Source organism: Bubalus kerabau, chromosome 12 (genome assembly GCF_029407905.1).
Source record: "Bubalus kerabau isolate K-KA32 ecotype Philippines breed swamp buffalo chromosome 12, PCC_UOA_SB_1v2, whole genome shotgun sequence".
Lineage (NCBI taxonomy): Eukaryota > Metazoa > Chordata > Mammalia > Artiodactyla > Bovidae > Bubalus > Bubalus kerabau.
Window position 1 is genome coordinate 14363202 of NC_073635.1, and position 20141 is coordinate 14383342.

The following is a 20141-nucleotide window of genomic DNA, read 5'->3' on the forward strand; positions in this document are numbered from 1 at the left end:
ACAGCCTACTCTTTAGCTTCCTCCATTTACCAAAAATAAAACCGCCAAACCCCCAACCAGCTTTTAGTTTGCACCACATTTGAAGTTTCCCGAGAGAAAAACTTAATAGCAGTAACAAGGGCATCTGCCTGCCAATGCGGGAGACAAGGTTCGATCCCTGGTCAAGGAAGATCCCACATGCCACGGAGCAACTGAGCCCACGCGCCCCAACTACTGAGCCCTCGTGCCACAACTCCTGAAGCCTGTGCACACCAGAGCCTGTGCTCTGCAACGGGAGGAGCCAGGGCAATGGGAAGCGGGTGAATCGGAACTCGACAGCAGCCCCTACTCGTCACAACTGGAGACAAGCCGGCACAGCAGTGAAGACCCAGCGCACTCTAAATGAATAAATAAAGTTATCTAAAAAATAGCAGTAACAAGATGTTGAGGTTGATAGAAGCCGGTATGCTCCCTGTCCATTCACCTGCCTTCTACTGAAACTAAATCAGGAAACTGCAGCCTATGTGGTCAGAAGGTCTTCCTAGTTATATTCATAATTTCCTCCCCTCCTTTCTGTGCTCCAGAGAACACCTTCATAGACATGGGGTGTTTTAAAATTCTGATCAGAATTGGCAGTAGGAAAAGAGCTGGGGAAATAACGGAGACTCCAGTACTTATATGAGACGTTTATAAACCCCATGAATTTTTAACAAAGGAACAATATTCACAATTATATTTGAAATGAGGTTTTCTTTGTGGGCGCGCTTATGGTAAGTGGAGTGTGAGTGGATTTTACTTTATATTCAGTAAACGATACCAAGTGCAAAAAAAAAAAAAAAAATCACAATGCAACAGAAAATAAAAGCAAATTGTTGATTGTTCTCAGATCTTTTTTCTTGTAGATTTTCAGAAGTGTGGCAGTTTTCCAATTGTATTTCATTTTATTTAAATGCCACATATATGCCAAGGAACTCAATGGTACAGAAAGTCGTTTTCCAACATTCCTAACCCAAAGCTATGCTTTTGCATTTTATAGAGAAGTTGTTTGTTTTCCACTGTAAAAAAAAATATATATCCAAATGTAGAACTTTGGGGGAGAAAGACATTAAAAAAAAAGCCATCTCAAATAAATACTGAAAAAATTTAATAGTGTAGACGATAAGAGTGATTTACCAGAAACTTTCAACCTGGATTCCCTGGTGGCTCAGATAGTAAAGAATCTGCCCACAGTGCAGGAGACCCAGGTTCGATCCCTGGGTTGGGAAGATCCCCTGGAGAAGGGCATGCCAACCTACTCCAGTATTCTTGCCTAGAGAATTTCATGGACAGAAGATAAGAAAAGAGCTTGAGGCAGTAGCTACTTAATTTGCCTTTTGAGGCTAAAGCTTACCTCTCGTCTTCATAAGGCTTGGGTTTCTAGCTTCACAGAAACATACAGAACTTCTTATTGCCTGCTGAGGTCTGAGATTCTGCCATCTCATCATCCCTGCTGTCTCATTTCCTGTAGCCCCCTTTTTCCCCAGGGCTCCCAGGCCACAAGCTTTGCTACTGTTCCCTGAGCCTGACAAGCAGAATCCTCTCGGTGACTTGGCAGTTGCGGTGCCTCCAGACACCTGGACACTGGCCCTGTCCTCTCCCTCAGCCTCGCCTCTGCTGAACCATCACCCTCTGCAGAGAGGCCATCCCTGACCTGCCAAAAAGAGCAACTTCAGCTCCCTTCCGTCCTTCCACCAGCTGGATTTTTCCCCAGAGGATTTCTCAGTATTTGAGGTTATATTATATAACTATTTCTTTGATAAGTTGGGTCTTTGCCTTAGGGCAGGCTGCCTTTCAAAAACTGTTTACATGGTTCCTGCTAAACCATCATCAACCAAAACAGGGTCTGGAATGCAGCAGAACATGCACGCTCCCCTCCCCCCACACAAAAGCACCGAACACACAGAATGAGTGAGTAGGTCTGTGTACATCCGTGTGTGTGTGTGTACATATACATTCATATACATACATACTGCATTGTGTTTTTTTCCATTTTTTTTCTATTTTTCTGATGCTTTAATATCTGGGCCCTTCCGGACCCTGGAGGGATTGCCAAGGATTGTTGGCTAAAGACAGTCAACCAGAGGAGCATATTCTTCAAATGCAAGCCAACCAATTGAGAGCTCGTATCTTCAATCCACTCCACTAAGCCCCTGCCCTAACCACCCCAGGACCAGGCACCAGACAACTAGAAACAGCCCTGTCCCTCATAACCTGCTGAAGTGATTCAAACTAGCCAATCCTAAACCAACCTGCCCTACTTTACCTGTTCTTTCTACCAGGAAGCCTGTTGCTCACTCTCTCCCCTTGCTCAGTCTGCATCCTGACCCAGGGTGGCATGCTTTATCTTCTTAGGATCTGTGAGTGACACACGACCTTATGATGGCAGTCTGCTTCTGACCTTTGGCTTCACCATAGCTGATTCACGTAGATTCACTAAAATCTACGTTTTACAATTCATCATACAAATCTGCTGAATGACTCAAGGAATGCCACTGAGTCCTCTGTATATTCAAGGAATATGATAGATAATCATCACCAGGAGTTATGGTATCTTTGGACTCACAATAAATAAAATAACTGTACCATTTTAAAGTAAAGCAAAGAGAAAGTCACTCAGCCATGTCCGACTCCTTGCAACTCAACCCTTTGGACTGGAGCCCGCCAGGCTCTTCTGTCCATGGGCTTCTCCAGGCAAGAATACTGGAGAGGGTTGCCATTTCCTCCTCCAGGGGATCTTCCTGACCCAGGGATCAAACCAAGGTCTCCTGTATTACAGGCAGGTTCTTTACTGTCTGAGCTACCAGGGAAGCTATTTTAAAGATGTATAGGTAATCTGGCCTTCATCTTGGTTCTGAGAATAATTTATAAATGGATTGATTTCTAAGGTTATTATTGCTGGTTTTCTATTTGACCTTCCAGCTTTTTTGGGGTAGGAGGCAGTCTAGAGCCCATCAGTGAATAGGAGCAGCTTTTCCTTGTTCTTTCTGCCATAGACACAAATAATAAACCCTGGACATCAAACACCAGTAAATTGTCAGTAAAACACATACAAGTTTATTCTCTTTACATGCAATAAAATAAGAAGTCCTACTCAAACTTTTCTAAATACAGCGAGCTCTCAAACCAATGGGGACACATTTCTTCAACAAAAGCCCTTGGTTAGCTTTTCTAGCACATGAGAACGCAGGTGTTCTCTTTTTAGTCCAAGAAAATGCAGTTCATGCTGTTCCAGGGCCCACTGCTCAGATGCCTGGATGTTCTCTGCTGGAACATACCCCTCGGGCAGGCCCAGACTGGGCCTGCAGGCATGGCAGCTGCGGAAAAGGATCCTGGGAAGCTGACCTTGGAGTCACCCTCACAGTAAGTGCCGGGGAATGTCGGGGGTGTTACCCGTTACGTGCACCTGGTGAGGACGAGAGCCCGGGGCTGGCATCTTCAGCACAGTAGGGATGGGCCAGAAAGAGAGAGAGACATCCACAGGAATGGCCGGGGGAGTTTCTGGAATGACTGGAGGGAGCTTTAACCCTGCCAGTTGCTGTCTCTGGCAGGAGAGATCTTGCTGAGGTTTGACAGCCTGGGGAGCCTGACTCTCTCAGGGGGAGTAGCCAATGGAGCCTCCCACTCTCTGAAGCTGTCTGCTTGCAAGTTTATGCTTCCTGTATTCGCACCGCACAGCCATTCCTAATTGTGGTCACCCTGCAGACAACCGCACACTCCCTATCAGAAATGCTACTTGACCTGCATGAGGTGTTGGTCATCGAACAGAGGAACCCTCACAAAACTCCAGAAAGGTCAGAAAACTGTGCTCATGTGCTTTGAAAACGTGCTTTCCAAATACATGCGAGTTACTTTACCCTGCAAGACAGACTCTAAGTCCAACCACATCATGACCAATGACCCAATTTCGATCCTTTTTATGGCTTGGGTATCGTGTATTAACACAGATGTTTGGAATCTAGAAAGATGGTGCATATGAGCCTGTTTGTGGGGCAGGAACAGAGAACAGAGGCAGAGAGTGGACATGTGCACCAGGAGGGGAAGGGGAGGGTGAGATGGATTGGGAAACGGGAAAGTAGGATTGACAGATACATATACTGCCGTGGGCAAAACGGCCAGCTAGTGGGGAGCTGCCCTATAGCACAGGGAGCTTGGCTCAGTGCTCTGGGATGACCTGGAGGGGTGGGTGGGTGGGCTCAACAGGGAGGGGATGTATGTATACATGTAGCTGAGTCATGTTGCGGTACTGCAGAAACTAACACAACATTGCAAAGCAATTAGCCTCCTATTAAAAAATGCACACAACTGCATCAGAAACAAACAAATTCGGGGATTAATAATTTACAGCAGAGGAGTCCAGAGCGCTTCCTCCAGTCCACTGGCTCTCCTTTTCCGCTTGGCCCCCTAGCCGTCCTCACAGATGGCTGCTCCCCAGAGAGCCATGCTCCTCTCTCTCTTCTCTGTGCGTCCTTCCTTCCAGGCTCGCAGCCTGGCCCCCCTCCTCTGAGAAATCTCGCAAGACCCACTGTTTACGGCTTGCTCCCTCCAACTCCGGACCTCCTCTGGGGTGACATGTTCCTCTGTTGTTATATCCAGGGATTCAATGTGAGCCACGAAACCCTCATTCTGACTTGTAATAGTTATATTTACTTTAAGCCACGTGAAACGGATGTCTTTGAGGATTTTTTTTTTAAAAGGTCAAATATTGGCAGTTTCATACAGTTCAACCTAATATGTGTCAGGAATAAAAAAAAAAAAACGTATTAAAAGGAAACCATACAATTTTGCAGGTATTATTTCTTAGGGAGAGGTTTCAGTTCAGTTCAGTCGTTCAGTCATGTCCGACTCTTTGCGACCCCATGAATCGCAGCATGCCAGGCCTCCCTGTCCATCACCAGCACCCGGAGTCCACCCAAACCCATGTCTATCGAGTCAGTGATGCCATTCAACCATCTCATCCTCTGTCATCCCCTTCTCCTTCTGCCCTCAATCTTTCCCAGCATCAGGGTCTTTTCCAATGAGTCAGCTCTTCGCATGAGGTGGCCAAAGTATTGGAGTTTCAGCTTCAGCATCAGTCCTTCCAAAGAACACGCAGGACTGATCTCCTTTAGGATGGACTGGTTGGATCTCCTTGCAGTCCAAGGGGCTCTCAAGAGTCTTCGCCAACACCACAGTCCAAAAGCATCAATTCTTCAGTGCTCAGCTTTCTTTATAGTCCAACTAGGTACTTTTTTGAGTCACATATAAAGAAGTAAATAAATGCTTCTGATGACACAGAAACTACAAAAGTTGTTAAGCTGGTATCCACCATCAAATGGCAGGACAGCAGAACAAATGCATTTTGACAACCAGTGTTCCATATGCCCCTCTGGCCATTTAACCTGCCTGGGGGTTTTGCGTGCGTGGCTATTTTCTTTGCTTATCTGTGCTTAGGTTTTCTCTCCAACTAGTTTGGAGAAGGAAATGGCAACCCACCCCAGTGTTCTTGCCTGGAGAATCCCATGGACGGAGAAGCCTGGTAGGCTGCAGTCCATGGGGTCGCACAGAGTCGGACACAACTGAAGTGACTTAGCAGCAGCAGCAGCAGTTCCCCAGGCAGGCAAAGGCAGCGAGCAAGGTGAATGGTGAACCTCTTAGCGCAGGACCTTGTGCATAGCAGACAAACCCAGGAGGGGGACCTGGTCGCTACGATGATGCTCTCTCACCAGGAAGCATTGTTTGTTTTCCTTATTATTCCAAAGCCAGAAGCTGATGGGCCACGCTGTTCTGGTCAGGAGGCCTGAGACCTGGAGCAATTTACCACTCAGGACTCTTAGTAGCACTGCTTATTAGAAACTGCCAAGAAGTGTTAGGAGGCACTGTGGTCTGCTGGACAGAACATGCATTGACCATCTGGACTCCCTCTATTCAGCGGAACAGTACGCACAGTTCCCTCTGCTCCTCAGTCCCAGTGGGCAGGGCCGCGAGCAGGTGGGAGAGGAGAGACTGCGAGAAGCTAGCTCCTCCTGGGACAGCCTCCTGGCACCTGACCCCTGGCCCCCATCCAGCTACTGAGCATTGCAACCAGCATCAAAGTGTAAAAGAAAGTCAAAGTTCCTCAGCCATGTCCGACTCTTTGCGACCCCATGGACTGTAGCCCGCCAGGCTCCTCTGTCCATGGAATTCTCCAGGCAAGAATACTGGAGTGGGTTGCCATGCCCCCCTGCAAGGGGATCTTCCCAACCCAGGGATCGACTTTGCAACCCCATGGACTGTAGCCCGCCAGGCTCCTCTGTCCATGGAATTCTCCAGGCAAGAATACTGGAGTGGGTTGCCATGCTCCCCTGCAAGGGGATCTTCCCAACCCAGGGATCGAACCCAGGTCTCCTGCATTGCAGGTGAAGGTTTTTTTTTTTTAACCATCTGAGCCACCAGGGAAGCCCAGGCTCGATTAAACACTGTCCTTTATCTATTTATTTATTTTTTTTGCAGTTTCTAAATTCTCTGAAGAGTTTTATTCTTTTATTTTTAAAATTTATTTAATTGGAGGCTAATTACTTTACAATATGTGGTGGGTTTTGCCATACATTGACATGAATCTGCCACAGATGTACATGTGTCCCCCATCCTGAACCCCCCTCCCACCTCCCTCCCCATCCCATCCCTCTGGGTCATCCCAGTGCACCAGCCCTGAGCACCCTGTCTCATGCATCGAACCTGGACTGGCGATCTGTTTCACATATGGTAATACACATGTTTCAATGCTATTCTCTCAGATCATCCCACCCTCGCCCTCTTCCACAGAGTCCAAAAGATTGTTCTATACATCTGTGTCTCTCCTGCTGTCTCGCATAAAACGATGCCTGTAATTGCAGCAACATGGAAGGACCCAGAGATTGTCACAGTGAGTGAAGTAAGTCAGACAGGGAAAGACAAATATCATATGATATCTTTTATATGAGGAATATTAAAAAAATGGTACAAATTAACTTATTTATATAGAAGAGTCTTATGGACTCTGTGGGAGAGGAAGAGGGTGGGAACATTTGGGAGAATGGCATTGAAACATGTAAAATATCATGTATGAAACGAGTTGCCAGTCCAGGTTCGATGCACGATACTGGATGCTTGGGGCTAGTGCACTGGGACGACCCAGAGGGATGGTATGGGGAGGGAGGTGGGAGGAGAGTTCAGGGTGGGGAACACATGTATACCTGTGGCGGATTCATTTTGATATTTGGCAAAACTAATACAATTATGTAAAGTTTAAAAATAAAATAAAAAAAAATAAAACACAGAGTCACAGATGTAGAGAACAAACTTACAGTTACTAGGGAGGAAAGGGGGCAAAGGAATAAATTGGAAGACTGGGACTGATAGGTACACTGCTGCTGCTGCTGCTGCTGCGTCACTTCAGTCGTGTCCGACTCTGTGCGACCCCATAGACGGCAGCCCACCAGGCTCCCCCGTCCCTGGGATTCTCCAGGCAAGAACACTGGAGTGGGTTGCCATTGCCTTCTCCAATGCAGGAAAGTGAAAAGTGAAAGGGAAGTCGCTCAGTCGTGCCCGACTCTTAGTGACCCCATAGACTGCAGCCTACCAGGGTCCTCCGTCCATGGGATTTTCCAGGCAAGAGTACTGGAATGGGGTGCCATTGCCTTCTCCGGATAGGTACACACTACTATATATAAAATAGGTAACTAGTAAGGACCTGCTGTACAGTACAAGGAACTCTACTCAGTACTCTGTAATGGCCTATATGGGCAAAGAATTTTAAAAAAGATTTGGTTACATGTATAACTGATGCACTTTGCTGTACACTAGAAACTAACACAACATTATAAATCAATTATCCTCCAATACATTTTTTTAAAAAAATGATGCCTGACTCTTTCAAAATGTGTGGGGCTAATTATGACTCCCATGCTTTAAATCATTCATGTCACTTGGATGGCTTCTATATATCATTTCTTTTTTAAACATATAAAATATTTTGCACAGTTGATATTCTGAAAGCTCTTGTAACTCAGCTTTTATATTAAATCCAGTGTTTAAAAAAAAAATTCTAACCAGTCTTCACGGCAATGCAGAGAACGACATGTCTGCATAGCACCTAGGAGGTCAGTCACTAGATGCTGCAATCGATAATATTAGAGGAAAAAAAAATTTTTATTGTAGAAATGGGTGGTGAGGAGACAGAAAAGATGCTATTTTCTTCTGGGGTGTCAGGGAAGCACCACAGAGAAGAAAAATATGGGCTGAGTCTTGAAGGATAAAAAATACCTCAGTAGGAAAAGAGGGAAAGCGGGCCTGTGGCTCAGGAAGGGAATGGTAACCCCTGATGCTTGAAATCCAGAGTGGGAGGGGCCTCTGAAAGGACATAGCTCTCTCTCCCCTACTGTACCCCGAAGTGAAGTCACTCAGATTACATCGGTCTCCATATCCATATAAAGACGGGGTGGCTTTTATTCTCTAAAGTGTTGCTTTGAGGAAAATGTCAAGGGATATAAAGGCATGCTTCCTAAGTAAAACACTTTCCTACATAAAGATGCCAGTTAATCAAACAAAATGAAACTCACCTTTTTTTTTTTCATAAAAAATAGACTGAAGAGATTAAGAAAGTCTTGATAATGTAAACAAGCATTTAGTCACCAACTCATGCAATATGAAAACTAGGGTTTTACTGCTCAAAAGCATAGGAGAGATCCTTTTAGTAGAGAGAAAATAATGTCCATTTTTTAACAGCATAAAAAGTAATCTCAGAATTCATTTAACCAAAAGAGTGAAAAAATATGCTAAATATTACATATTTTAAGAGAGTTTTAAATAAAGTCACAGAGGGCAGATTTACAATGGTTTGACTAAACTAGGTTAGGAATGGCAGGAGTCTCTTCCCAAGCTTTGAGGACACGGAAGAACTAAATAACAGCCTAGTTATTATATTGACTAGCTGCAAAAAAAAAAAAAAAAAGTCAATAACAACATGAAGATGATTGGACTCTTAGACGGAAGTTACTGTACCAGTCTGGATTCTGTAATAGTGAGGAGAGAGAACATTAATTCTAATCAGATCCAGAGAGAACATTAATTCTAATCAGATCCACACCACTGACTTAGGAAAAACATTTTAAAACACCAGCAAAAAGATACGTATAAAAGGAACACAGAGATACTAGTTATAATTTAAAAGAGACTCTGAAAAAGAAGATTTTGATCGTATAACTACATAGTCTAATCCTAGTAAAAGAAAAGGGGATGCTACTATGGAACTGACCATGTCTTTACAAGAACTCTGATGAATTCTGATTCTACCAGGATGAAATAAATGGAAGCAGTGACACACAGAGATCGTCATAAAGGGGTTGGAAGAATCCTTAGGAGAATTGCAGAGGCCTAAATCCAGAAGGACTGGGATTGAACATTTTGAAAAACTACCCGAGGTGGTACTCAGAGTATGTTTTAAAATATCTGAAGAGAAGGAACAAGGAAAAATTAAAATCTTTTGGAGGAAGGTCATTAACAATAAACAACAATGTTCACAGGACTGTCACAATTCCCCTTTTGTACATTTCCCTCTGCAAGCAAAATAATCCACACATGCAAACAAAATAGTCCATAAATTGGGAAGGTGTAATAAACAACACAAGCAAGGGACGTCTGCCTGAGGAGGTGGTGGGAGTGAGGAGAGGGAAAGCATTAGGTGAGCAAAGGATGTTCTCAAAATAAGAAGCAAGAGTAAAACTCCATCCCGGGAGGAGAGTGGCCAAGATGGTAGATTGGATTGCAGATGGTAGATCAATTGCAGATGGTAGACTGGATTGCACATGGTAGATTAGGAAGCTCCTGACCTCACCTCTTCTCATGGACACACCAGAATCACGACTATTTACAGAGAAACTACTGAAGAGAAAGGCCAGAAGACCAGCACAAGAGATCTTCTCCAACTAAAGACATGAGGAAGGAACCACAACAAGACAAGAAGCAGGGAGAGCAGAGACCCAGCCCAGGTAAGACCCAAGTTCCCCAGTGGATGACCCACAAACTTGAGGGTAATTACAATTGCAGAGGTTCTCCCCAAGGAGCGAGGGGTCTGAGCCCCACACTGGGCTCCCTAGACCAGGGTTCCTGTGCTGGAAAGATAAGCCCCCAGAACGCTTGGCTTTGGAGGCTAGTGGGGCTCACATTTGGGAGAACTAGAGGGCCGTGGGAAACTGAGATGCCACTCTAAAAGAAGCGCGCATAAAGTCTCTCGAGCTCCAGGATCAGGGCAGAAGTGGCCATTCGACAGGAGCCTAGGTCAGGCCCCCCTGCTGATCCCGGAAAGCCTCCCAAGAGGCAGAAGGCAACTCGGACTCGACCTGGGGATACAGATGCTGGCGGCAGGGATTTTTGAAAGCTCATTCCCACGAGCACACTGATGCCAGCAAGCAGCATTTTGGCATTCTCCCTCCAGCTTACTAGCCTCAGCATCCAACCCTGGCCCCACCCAGCAGTCTGCAGGCACCACACTAGGATGCCTCAGGCCAAGCAGCAGCTGGGAAGGGACACGGCTCCACCCACCAGCAGACAGGCTGCCTGAAGACCCCTGAGCCCACGCCTCCCCAGAACTTGGCCTCAACAGCCAGAATGCTCAGGGTCTGGACCTACCCACCAGGAACACCAGGGCCTAGGAGCCAAAGACCCTGAGATCCAGCTCCACCCATGAGTGGGCCAGCAATAGCCCAGGGATCAGCCCCAGGACCCCCTGGGCCAAGCTCTGCCCACTAGCAGGCCAGCATCAGTTCTGAGACCGCTTGGGGGACCCCTCATTCAGCCACCGTGGTCCAGTCGTACTCCCCTGCAAGTCAACACCAACGTTGGGACATCCCAGACTCCAGCTGTGTCAGAAACCGATTCGACCCTCCAGCAGGCTGAGAGCAGATCTGGGATCCCTGGTCCCACAACGACCCGCTCCAGAACCTGGCTCTGCCAACCTCTGCACAGTAGGTTAGCAGCCTCCACACCAGGCAGGGCATGGCAACCATCAGGACTGGGAGCCAGCCTGGCAGACTGCCCACGGGCGTCAGCGCATCACTAGTGAAGGACGCTGCAGCTGATAAAAGGGGAACTCCTAGAGTACACAGATCACTCTGGTGACCAGTGGGGATGGCACTGCCAGGATACACAGGACCTCTCCTACAAAAGGCCACTTCCCCAACGTTGGGAAATATAACCAACCCACCAAACCTATGAGAGGCTTCCCTCGTAGCTCAGTCAGTAAAGATTCTGCCTGTAATTCAGGCGACCCAGCTTCGATTCCTGGGTCGGGAAGATCCCCTGGAGAAGGAAATGGTAACCCACTCCAGTATTCTCGCCTGGAGAATCCCATGGACAGAGAAGCCTGGAAGGCTACAGTCCCTGGGGTCACAGAGAGTCAGACATGACTCAGCAACTAAACCACCACCACCACCAAACACAAAGAAATAAAACCAGGAAATCAGGCAAAATGAAGTGACAGAGGAATATGTTCTTCATTTTGGAACAAGAGAAAACCGTAGAACTAAGGGGAGTGGAGCTAAGCAATCGACCCAATAAAGAGCTCGAGGTAATGACCATAAGGATGTTCAAGGAACTCAGGAGAAGACTGGATGGACAGAGTGAGAAGTCAGAAGTCTTCAAAAAAGAGGCAAAAAATATGAAGAACTAAACTGAGATGAAGAATCCAGTAATTTTAATAAAAAATACACAAGAAGGAACCAACAGAAAGTGAGAAGATACAGAGGAACGGATCATCAAGCTGGAAATCACAGTAGTGGACTGTGAACAGAAAAATGAGCACAGTATAAGAGGCTTTTGGGCCAACTTTATGTGTACCAACATTCATACCATAGGGTCCCAGAAGGAGAAGAGAGAGAGAAAGGGGCTGAGAATACACCTGGAGACATAATATTTGAAAACCTTTCCTAACCTAGGAAATAAAACACATATCCAGGTCCAGGAATCACAGAGTCCCAAACAGGATAAACCCAAATAGGTCCACACCAAGACATGTTGTAATTCAAATGGCAAAAATTAAAGAGATAAAAGCATCAAAAGGAAAGCAACAAGTTATATACAAGGGAGCACCCATAAGGCTATTAGCTAAGAAATTCTGCAGACCAGAAATGAGTGGCACTCAAAATTTAAAGCAATGAAAAAGGAAAACCTACAACCAAAAATCCTCTACCTAGCAAGGCTCTCCTTCAGATTTTAGGGAGATCAAAGTTTTACAAATAACAGTATCTTGTAATGGCCTATAATGGAGGGGAGTAAAAAATGCAGGATGGTTAAAATGCATTTGAACTTAAGAGATCAGCAGCAATCTTGAAGTGAATGCGGTATAATACAAGGTTAAATGCTACCCACTTTACTCTCTCACAAAAAATCTGAGCTTGCAGCAAGTTTATCAGGATTAGGTCATTTGACTTTGAGAGCTTAGTGCAACTTTGAAACTGCCCGTAGTGACTACTAGAATTCTAAGGAGTTAGCATCAGTTTTAAAATGAAAACTTATTAGCTCTGTGTCTATGGGAAAAGGACAAAGGATGAGAGTAATCTTCATATATTAGAAGGAAAGCAGTCATATAAAATGGACTGGATTAGCTAAGCAATACACCAAAAAAATGGAATTCAGACCTGTAGGAGAGGATACAGGAAACCAGCTTCAGGTTCATTTATTCTTTTTCCCTCATTTATTCTTTTTCCCTCAGTCAGTGAGTATTTAGTTAGCTCCTATTGTGTGTAGCACAAGTTCGAGGCAAATAAAAAACCAAAAAACCTCATTCCAAAGAAGGCTGCCCCAGATAGATACGTCAGTATATGGATATACGTGATTAGTCACTTCTTTTGTGTCTGACTCTGCAACCTCACGGACTGTAGCCCACCAGGCTTCTCTCTCCATGGGATTTCCCAGGGAAGAATATTGGAGTGGGTTGCCATTTCCTCCTCTAGTGGATCTTCCCGACACAGGGATAGAACCTGAGTCTCTTGTGCCTCCTGAATTGGGAGGCAGGTTCTTTACCACTAGCGCTACCTGGGAAGCCCAGGATATAGGTATGCACATAGATAAATGGGTGCATTAATTAAAACATAGGTTAATATAAAGAACAGAGAGAAAGAACCAGTCAAACTAACTTTGGAAGCAATTTTAGATTTTCTTGAAGGATGAATGAAGGTGAAAACTGGAATAAAGAGTGTTTCAGGCATTGGTCACACTATGAGCACAGACACTGAATGGAAATGTGCATGGTATGGTATAGAAATGAGTGTTTCTGTCTGCCTGGAACTATGGGGCAAATGGTGAAATGGCGCGGAATGGTGCTGAAAATACAGGTGGGGGGGCCAAGCTGGAGGGTTTGATCTCCACAGGAAATGAGGGCCAAGGAGAGTGTTCTACACCGGGAGTGACAGGATTACATTCGTAGCTTAGAAACCTTCTCAGAGTAAAGTAAGGGTCTCCTCACAGGGAGGGAAACATGGGGAGGGTAATTTCAAAGTAGTTCCTACAGACCAGGCAAGATGGGATTGTGGCAGCAGAGATGGAGAGGGACCAGATTTGAGAGAGACTCCTGGAGACAAGAGTCCATCTGGATTTTCCTGATGGTTCAGATGGCAAAGCATCTGCCGCATTGTAGCAGGAGACCGGGGTTCAATCCCTGGGTCGGGATCTCCTGGAGAAGGAAATGGCACCCCACTTCAGTATTCTTGCCTGGAAAATCCCATGGACGGAGGAACCTGGTAGGCTACAGTCCATGGAGTCGCAAAGAGTCGGACACGACTGAGCGACTTCACTTTCTTTCTTTCTTTCCTGGAGACAGAGAGCTAGGACTGGAAGGGCAGTTGGAATACATATGTGATGGTGCAAGAAGGTCATATTCAAAAACTATTCCCAGGTTTCCGGCTCAGGGGATTGGTGAATAAAAGCAGGAGATTTCCAGGGCACCAGGAACAGGTAAAGTATTAAGTTTAGTTCAAAAGGAGGAAAACGTGCGTTTTCCATAGAGCAATTAAATGCTTCCATTCCTGAACTAATAATAATATAGAGACATGCTTGTTCCTAGGCTTCTCTGAGTAGCCACAAAACTAGCCTCTGCGTCCAGCACAGAGGTTCTCGGCCTTTGATGGACACCAGAGTCACTTAAGAAGGTTTTTACAAATGCACATGCTAGTTTCCAGGCTTCCGCAGTGGCTCCCTGATAAAGAATCTGCCTGCAACGTAGGAGCCACAGGAGATGCGGGTTCAATCCCTGAGTTGGGAAGATCCCCTGGAAGAGGGAGTGGCAAACCACTCCAGTATTCTTGCCTGGAAAATCCCATGACAGAGGAGCCTGGCAGGTTTACAGTCCATGGGGCAGCAAGGAGTTGGATACAGCTGAAGTGACTTAGCACACGTGCATGCATGCTGGTTTCCACCCTCAGATTTTTAAGCCCTTGGTGGGTTCAATGTGAGGGCCAGGCATTAAAAAAAAAAAAAAAGCTCCACTAAAAGATTCTTATGTGTGTCAAAATTTGACAGCCACTGGAACATAGAGCTGATAAACAACAGATTAATTTCAAAAGAAGAGAGGGAGAAGGAGAAGGCTTCCTGCAGTTTTTGAATCAGCAGCTGGTTGACCTTCTATACTCAACAGCATGGTGTTGGCTGTCAAGTCTGCACAGTGCCCTTTCAGATCTTTCAATCTCAAGGGTTCAAGATCATGCTGTTTACAGAAACCCCGGATTCCACCCTTCCAGACAGTGTGCCAGATGAGTGATTACTGGCTCGACCTGAAGACTCTTACATCTCTGACATTATTAATGACCTCTTACGGCAAGCTGTCCTTTAACTTGATAACATTTTGTATATTTGTAAATACATATTTTTATCCATTTGCTTTTCTTCCTATGCCTGTCTCTTCTACTAGACTGAAGTTTCATACAGGCAGGCATTCTGTTTCTTTTGCTCATGACTGTGTATCTAGCACCTACCAAGGAAAACACAGGTGCTCAGTGAATAAACGAGCAATGAGTCAGATTTTTCTCATGAAAATGTTTCGGCCACTCTGCGTCACTTTCAGTATGCCTACAGATTCATCCAGGAGGGTCTTACAGACCCAGGAAACAGTTTCAGAAGTGTTGAAATTACACACAGCTGCAGACAAGATATTTTTAGATCTTCTTCCTCGAGAAAACATTTTGGTTCCAAGAACTCTGATGTTCTATAAGATAGCTCCGTAGATGAAATAAGTCAAATTTTAAAATGGGGAATAAATAAAAGGGTGAAATAGGGACAGCTGTTTTGCCTAAAAAATACAGTTTAAGCTCTGGTATTGTTCCTCATCGAGACCTAGGAAGTCGTACCCTCAAAGTCTGACGAACTTGGGGCTTTCATATCATTTTTGTTAACGATCAGGTCTAATGATTAGGTACAAAACAAACAAACAAAAGGGTGAACTAATGGGGAAAAAACTCAAAGTTAATACAGCTGCTGCTGCTGCTAAGTCACTTCAGTCGTGTCCGACTCTGTGCGACCCCAGAGACGGCAGCCCACCAGGCCCTTCTGTCCATGGGGTTTTCTAGGCAAGAGCACTGGAGTGGGTTGCCACCGCCTTCAGAGTAATTCAAGAAGTAGAAAAAGGGCTAACTTCAAGAGCCAGAAACATTAAACATTTTTATATTGTGATCAGTGTGCTGCTATATGTTTAAACAAACATTTGCCAGGACTTCCCTGGCAGTCCATCTGTTAAGACGCCATGCTTCCACTGCAGGGGACAAGGGTTTGATCTCTGGTTGGTGAACGGAGATCCTACACACCACAGGGAATAACCAAAAAATAGAAAAAACAAAAGCAAAAATCAATGACCAACAGTAGTTGCTATGATATTTAATTAACTCAAGACATTTCAAAACATTTTACTATCCCGAGAGGTAATTTGAGGTGTTTATTTTTTTTTAATACAAAAATTATCAGCATTCTACTTTTCCTAAAATTTGCCAGGCACCTATTATATGCAACCACTTTTCACATTTATGATCTCATCTGATTCTCACAACAACTTTATAGATCAGGAAACAAGAAAGTCAGAGTAATCTTAGAAGTATGCCGAAAACTGAAATACTGTTGAAAAAAAAAGTGTCAATTAAAATTAAAAAATCACTTAAGTGTCATGCTAATCCAAATGAAAAATATAGAGTATACTTATAAAAGCATATTTTATTAATATTAAAATGGTAAATGTAGACTTCAACCATCAGAATGCTAGAATACTATGCTCTAATTAATGATATAATTTGGCTTAATAAACAGAAAATATTACTATTTCCGTTGATGTTATCAAAAAGATCTTAAGATTAGTGATATGATATATGGATATCATGTGCCCATAACACACCAAGAAGGGTAATAGCACTTCTGAGATATCCTTGCCAAAACTGCATAACCTCAATTAAGTAATGAGAGAACCTGAGACGAACTCAGATCAAAGACATCTAACCAGTACTCTTCAAAAACATCATAAACAGGAAAGACAAAGAAAGAATACCAAAAAAAGAGAAAGAATGTAGAGCTGTCCTATTCATTTTATATCTCTGATGTATTCAGATCATCTTTCTGAAGCTCAGTAGTCAATGCATAGTCCTGGCTGTATAAATGTAGGTTTAAAAAACTGGATTAATTGCTATCACACCCAGGGTATTAGCTAAATTCTGTGATGCAAGCTTATTTTCATATCATTTGCAATTTTTCCCAAACAGCTATTAAAAAAAAAAAAACAACTAGAGATTTCAGTTAACTGATTGAGAATTACATTAAGCTAAGCTCAATCTACATGTCATTTCTTACAAAGGCTGTGTATCTTTCTCAATCAGTATCTCAGCCGAGATGATTAGAGTTATGATGGGTGTTGCCACTGTCCAAACAGGAGAGCAGGCAGACAGGAGAAGTCAAACCAAAAGAGGGTGGGGGACACTGAAGCAAGGAGGAAGGAAACATTTTTCCCTTGAAACACACTCGTTAACCTGGGAGTACCGCTAGAAGCTCCCGGCTAGAAGTGAGCACTCACTCCTAAACAGATTTTAATTTTTAATCCAGCTGAATAGGTCAGGTGCTGCTCTCCCACCTGGAGGCCTGTCCCTGGACCAACCTGCCCCAGGGCGGTACTGCAGGTCTGCTAGTAATGTTCACACCGGGTAACTGCTACCTCCAGGCCACCACGTGACTGCGTGTTCTCATTCCAAAGACCCGCAGTAAAAGGGAAGGGATCATGCAATGAGGTAGGGGGTTTCTTTTTAGATGTTTTTTAGGAGTGAGAGGAGACACAGCCAATAAACATTTTTTTTTTTTAATGGAGGTGGGAGGGGGGAGAATATCCATGTTTGAAATAAAATTCTCATAAATAAAGATCAGCTTTACTATTTAATTAAAATTGGGTGGAGGCACAAATGCTGGTCCAAATGTGATGCTAATGAGACAAACGCGCAGACACGAGAAAGATCTCCCAGGAAATCAGAACGCCTAAGCGTAGGGAGAATTGAACAGAGAAGGCGTCCACACGTGGGGCTAAAACAAACCAAGATGAACAGAGGGTGACTGACTCCCAAGCTTTCTGCAGACCTAAGATCAGCTGGGTATTGGCATAGACAGGCCTCAGCTGTCCATGAAAAATGAGAGCAGGTTTTAAAAGCTGCAGTTTAATTTCAAGGGTACTCAACATTTCTCGTAGTGCTTACTGGAAAAGGCCAACACCCGTGTGTTTTATTGATGCACGGCAGAACCTCAGTCTAAAAGCACCAGGTCTGCCTTGTGGCATTTGCTGAGGGTGTTTTAAACGCATAGTGCCAGAGTCAAGAACATTGTCTCTCGGACTCAGTGAATGCATTATTAAAGGACTTCTGCTGTGCCCAACACGGGGTAGGGAGAAGAGGGGGCAGAAGCCTCACATTCTGAATGCAAGGGGACAATGATGAAGTCATGCGCTATAAACTCTAACGGCAACAGCCCCAACTCACACTCCACCGCCCCCTCGTCAATTCTCTTTTGGCCAATCTAAAAAAAAAAAAGGCAAATGGAAACATTTAAATAGAACTTATATAAAACTTCAGTTCCAAGCACAGTCTCTTTGGTTCTTTGGTGAATAAGGCTTTCACATCAGCCCTCATCAGCCAGTTCTACTTGCAAACCACGAGTATAACATACTGGCTGTTTCCAGTAAGATTTGTGTTAAAATCATTAAATGCCCACACGAGCAATTTTTTTTATTAACTGAACCAGAAATAATACATAATGCATACCAATTTTACGACACAGAAGAGTTATTCACTTTTAGTAAGCCAAGAATATCTGTTGTACAAATTAAAAATCTTAGGAATAAGTCCGGTGTTTTAAATAGACTATGGAAAAGCATGAAGCTTATGCCAAGTGAATTTTGAATGCAGGAGAGCCTTTATCATTCTAGGAAAAATACATTTCTACAACAGGCAAATTCTCTTGATAAGTTCAGAAATGATCCATTTTCATTTAGAAAATGATACCCTTTCACTTGGAAAAGTATTTTTTAAACTGATGCCTTGGTGCATTTTAATACATAATTTGATTTATAGACATCAGGTTTACACACAACTTTTCTAGCATATATCTTTGGCATAAGGCAAAGTGAACTGGTGACCAAAATTTCTTTCCTGTTAAGATGTGGGCAGCAAACACATGACCAGTATCCCCAGATGCATGGCAATAATATATGCAAAGTCCTATGTACAACTTTCCCTTTCAAGATAAGAATATAAAACAGTTTATTCAGAAAATTCCAGAAGACCATGGTTTTAAAATTATTCCTTTACTTGATATACTTTTCCCAAACTCAGAACCTTTATATTAAAAAGAGTTGGTGCTGATACAATGAGTCGACCTCGTAAATATGTACAGAGCTCCCAGGGCACCTCATCTTCTGTGCTCTGAGCAGGGAGGTAGGTGACGGGAGACGTGTCAGGCACCGTCTGCTGGCCCTGCCTTCGGGGAGCCCACGACTGGGTTGGCAGCACAGATAACGTGTAACTGGTTCGAACGTGCTGGAACTATATTCTCATGGAATGAATAAAACGCTCTGATGGAGCAGAAGACCAAGGATTCTGGAACAGGACGTGAGAGCAGGAAGGGCTGATGCTCAGCAGAGGAGATGACATTGGAGCTGGGTCTTAAAGGATGAAGATTAGGGAAGGCAGGTGAGAGCATTCCAAGACAGGGGAAAAAATCACACCAGCCCATCTAACCCAAGTGCTTATTACTGGATGTTTAAAATTTCCTTCAAAAAGACTCAGTTTTGTGAAGTCTTAACGTGAAATAAAAATCACGAACGATATGGTTTCTTTCTTACTGGCCTGGCGTTCTCACAAGCAGCCTAGACATTTCGGAAGTACACGTCACAAGAAAGAGAGGATTTAAAGTTGTCTTGGTAGAGAGACTTACTTCCCTGGTGGTTCAATGGCCCTGCACTCCCAATGCAGGAGCCTGGGATCAATCCCTGGTCAGGGGACTAGATCCCAACTAAGAGTTCTCATGCCACAAATAAAAAGATCCAGCATGTCACAACCAAAAATGACCCCGCATGCTGCTGCTAAGACCTGGCACTGCCAAATGAGGAAATGCATCTATATATTTTAAATACGGTACCCCACCAGGAACAGAGAAAGTGAGAATGTGTCCATAACTGAAATAATAGATGGAATTAGCACTGCAGATGTTTGCAACTGAGAAGTGCTACCACTGCCATTCGGAAAAACATAATGCAATCATCATAGCTTTTTGGTCTGTTTAAAATATAAGTTAAATTGAAAGAAAGAGGGTCTGCTAAGAAAAAAGTCTGCCAAGAGCTATTAACTCGAGTGTGTAAGAATTTTGCTTTGGAAGGGAAGACAGCAAGGAGAAACTGATCAATTTCTCCCAGTCATTTAATCCCACCAGTCTCCCGAATGGAGACGAGGGCTGGACTGCAGCCTTCGTGTTTCGTATTGTGTCCCTCTCCTGCCACAGAGGGACAAGGAAGAGGGAAGCAAGGTCCCCTGGGAAGACTTGGATGGAGGAAGCATTAGGTTCTAATGCCCAAGTGAAGATGGTGCTGAGAGGCTGAGACCAAGAGAAGGACAGGAGTTTACTGGGTT

The 20141-nt window shown here is 44.3% G+C and overlaps 1 protein-coding gene across 2 annotated transcripts in view; it reads right to left on the reverse strand.

Annotated features, from left to right (window-relative positions):
- ENOX1 (ecto-NOX disulfide-thiol exchanger 1) overlaps nucleotides 1–20141 on the reverse strand; it is a 340778-nt gene that overhangs the window by 270508 nt on the left and 50129 nt on the right. The window contains exon 1 of one of the 2 annotated variants that reach the window (XM_055541998.1): nucleotides 1370–1647. The exons of the other annotated variant lie outside the window; for it this stretch is intronic. Within the exon in view, the coding sequence (XP_055397973.1) occupies nucleotides 1370–1463 (94 nt within the window). The 5' untranslated portion in view covers nucleotides 1464–1647. Of the gene's footprint in view, nucleotides 1–1369; nucleotides 1648–20141 lie in introns of those variants that run through there. 2 annotated transcript variants of the gene reach the window in all.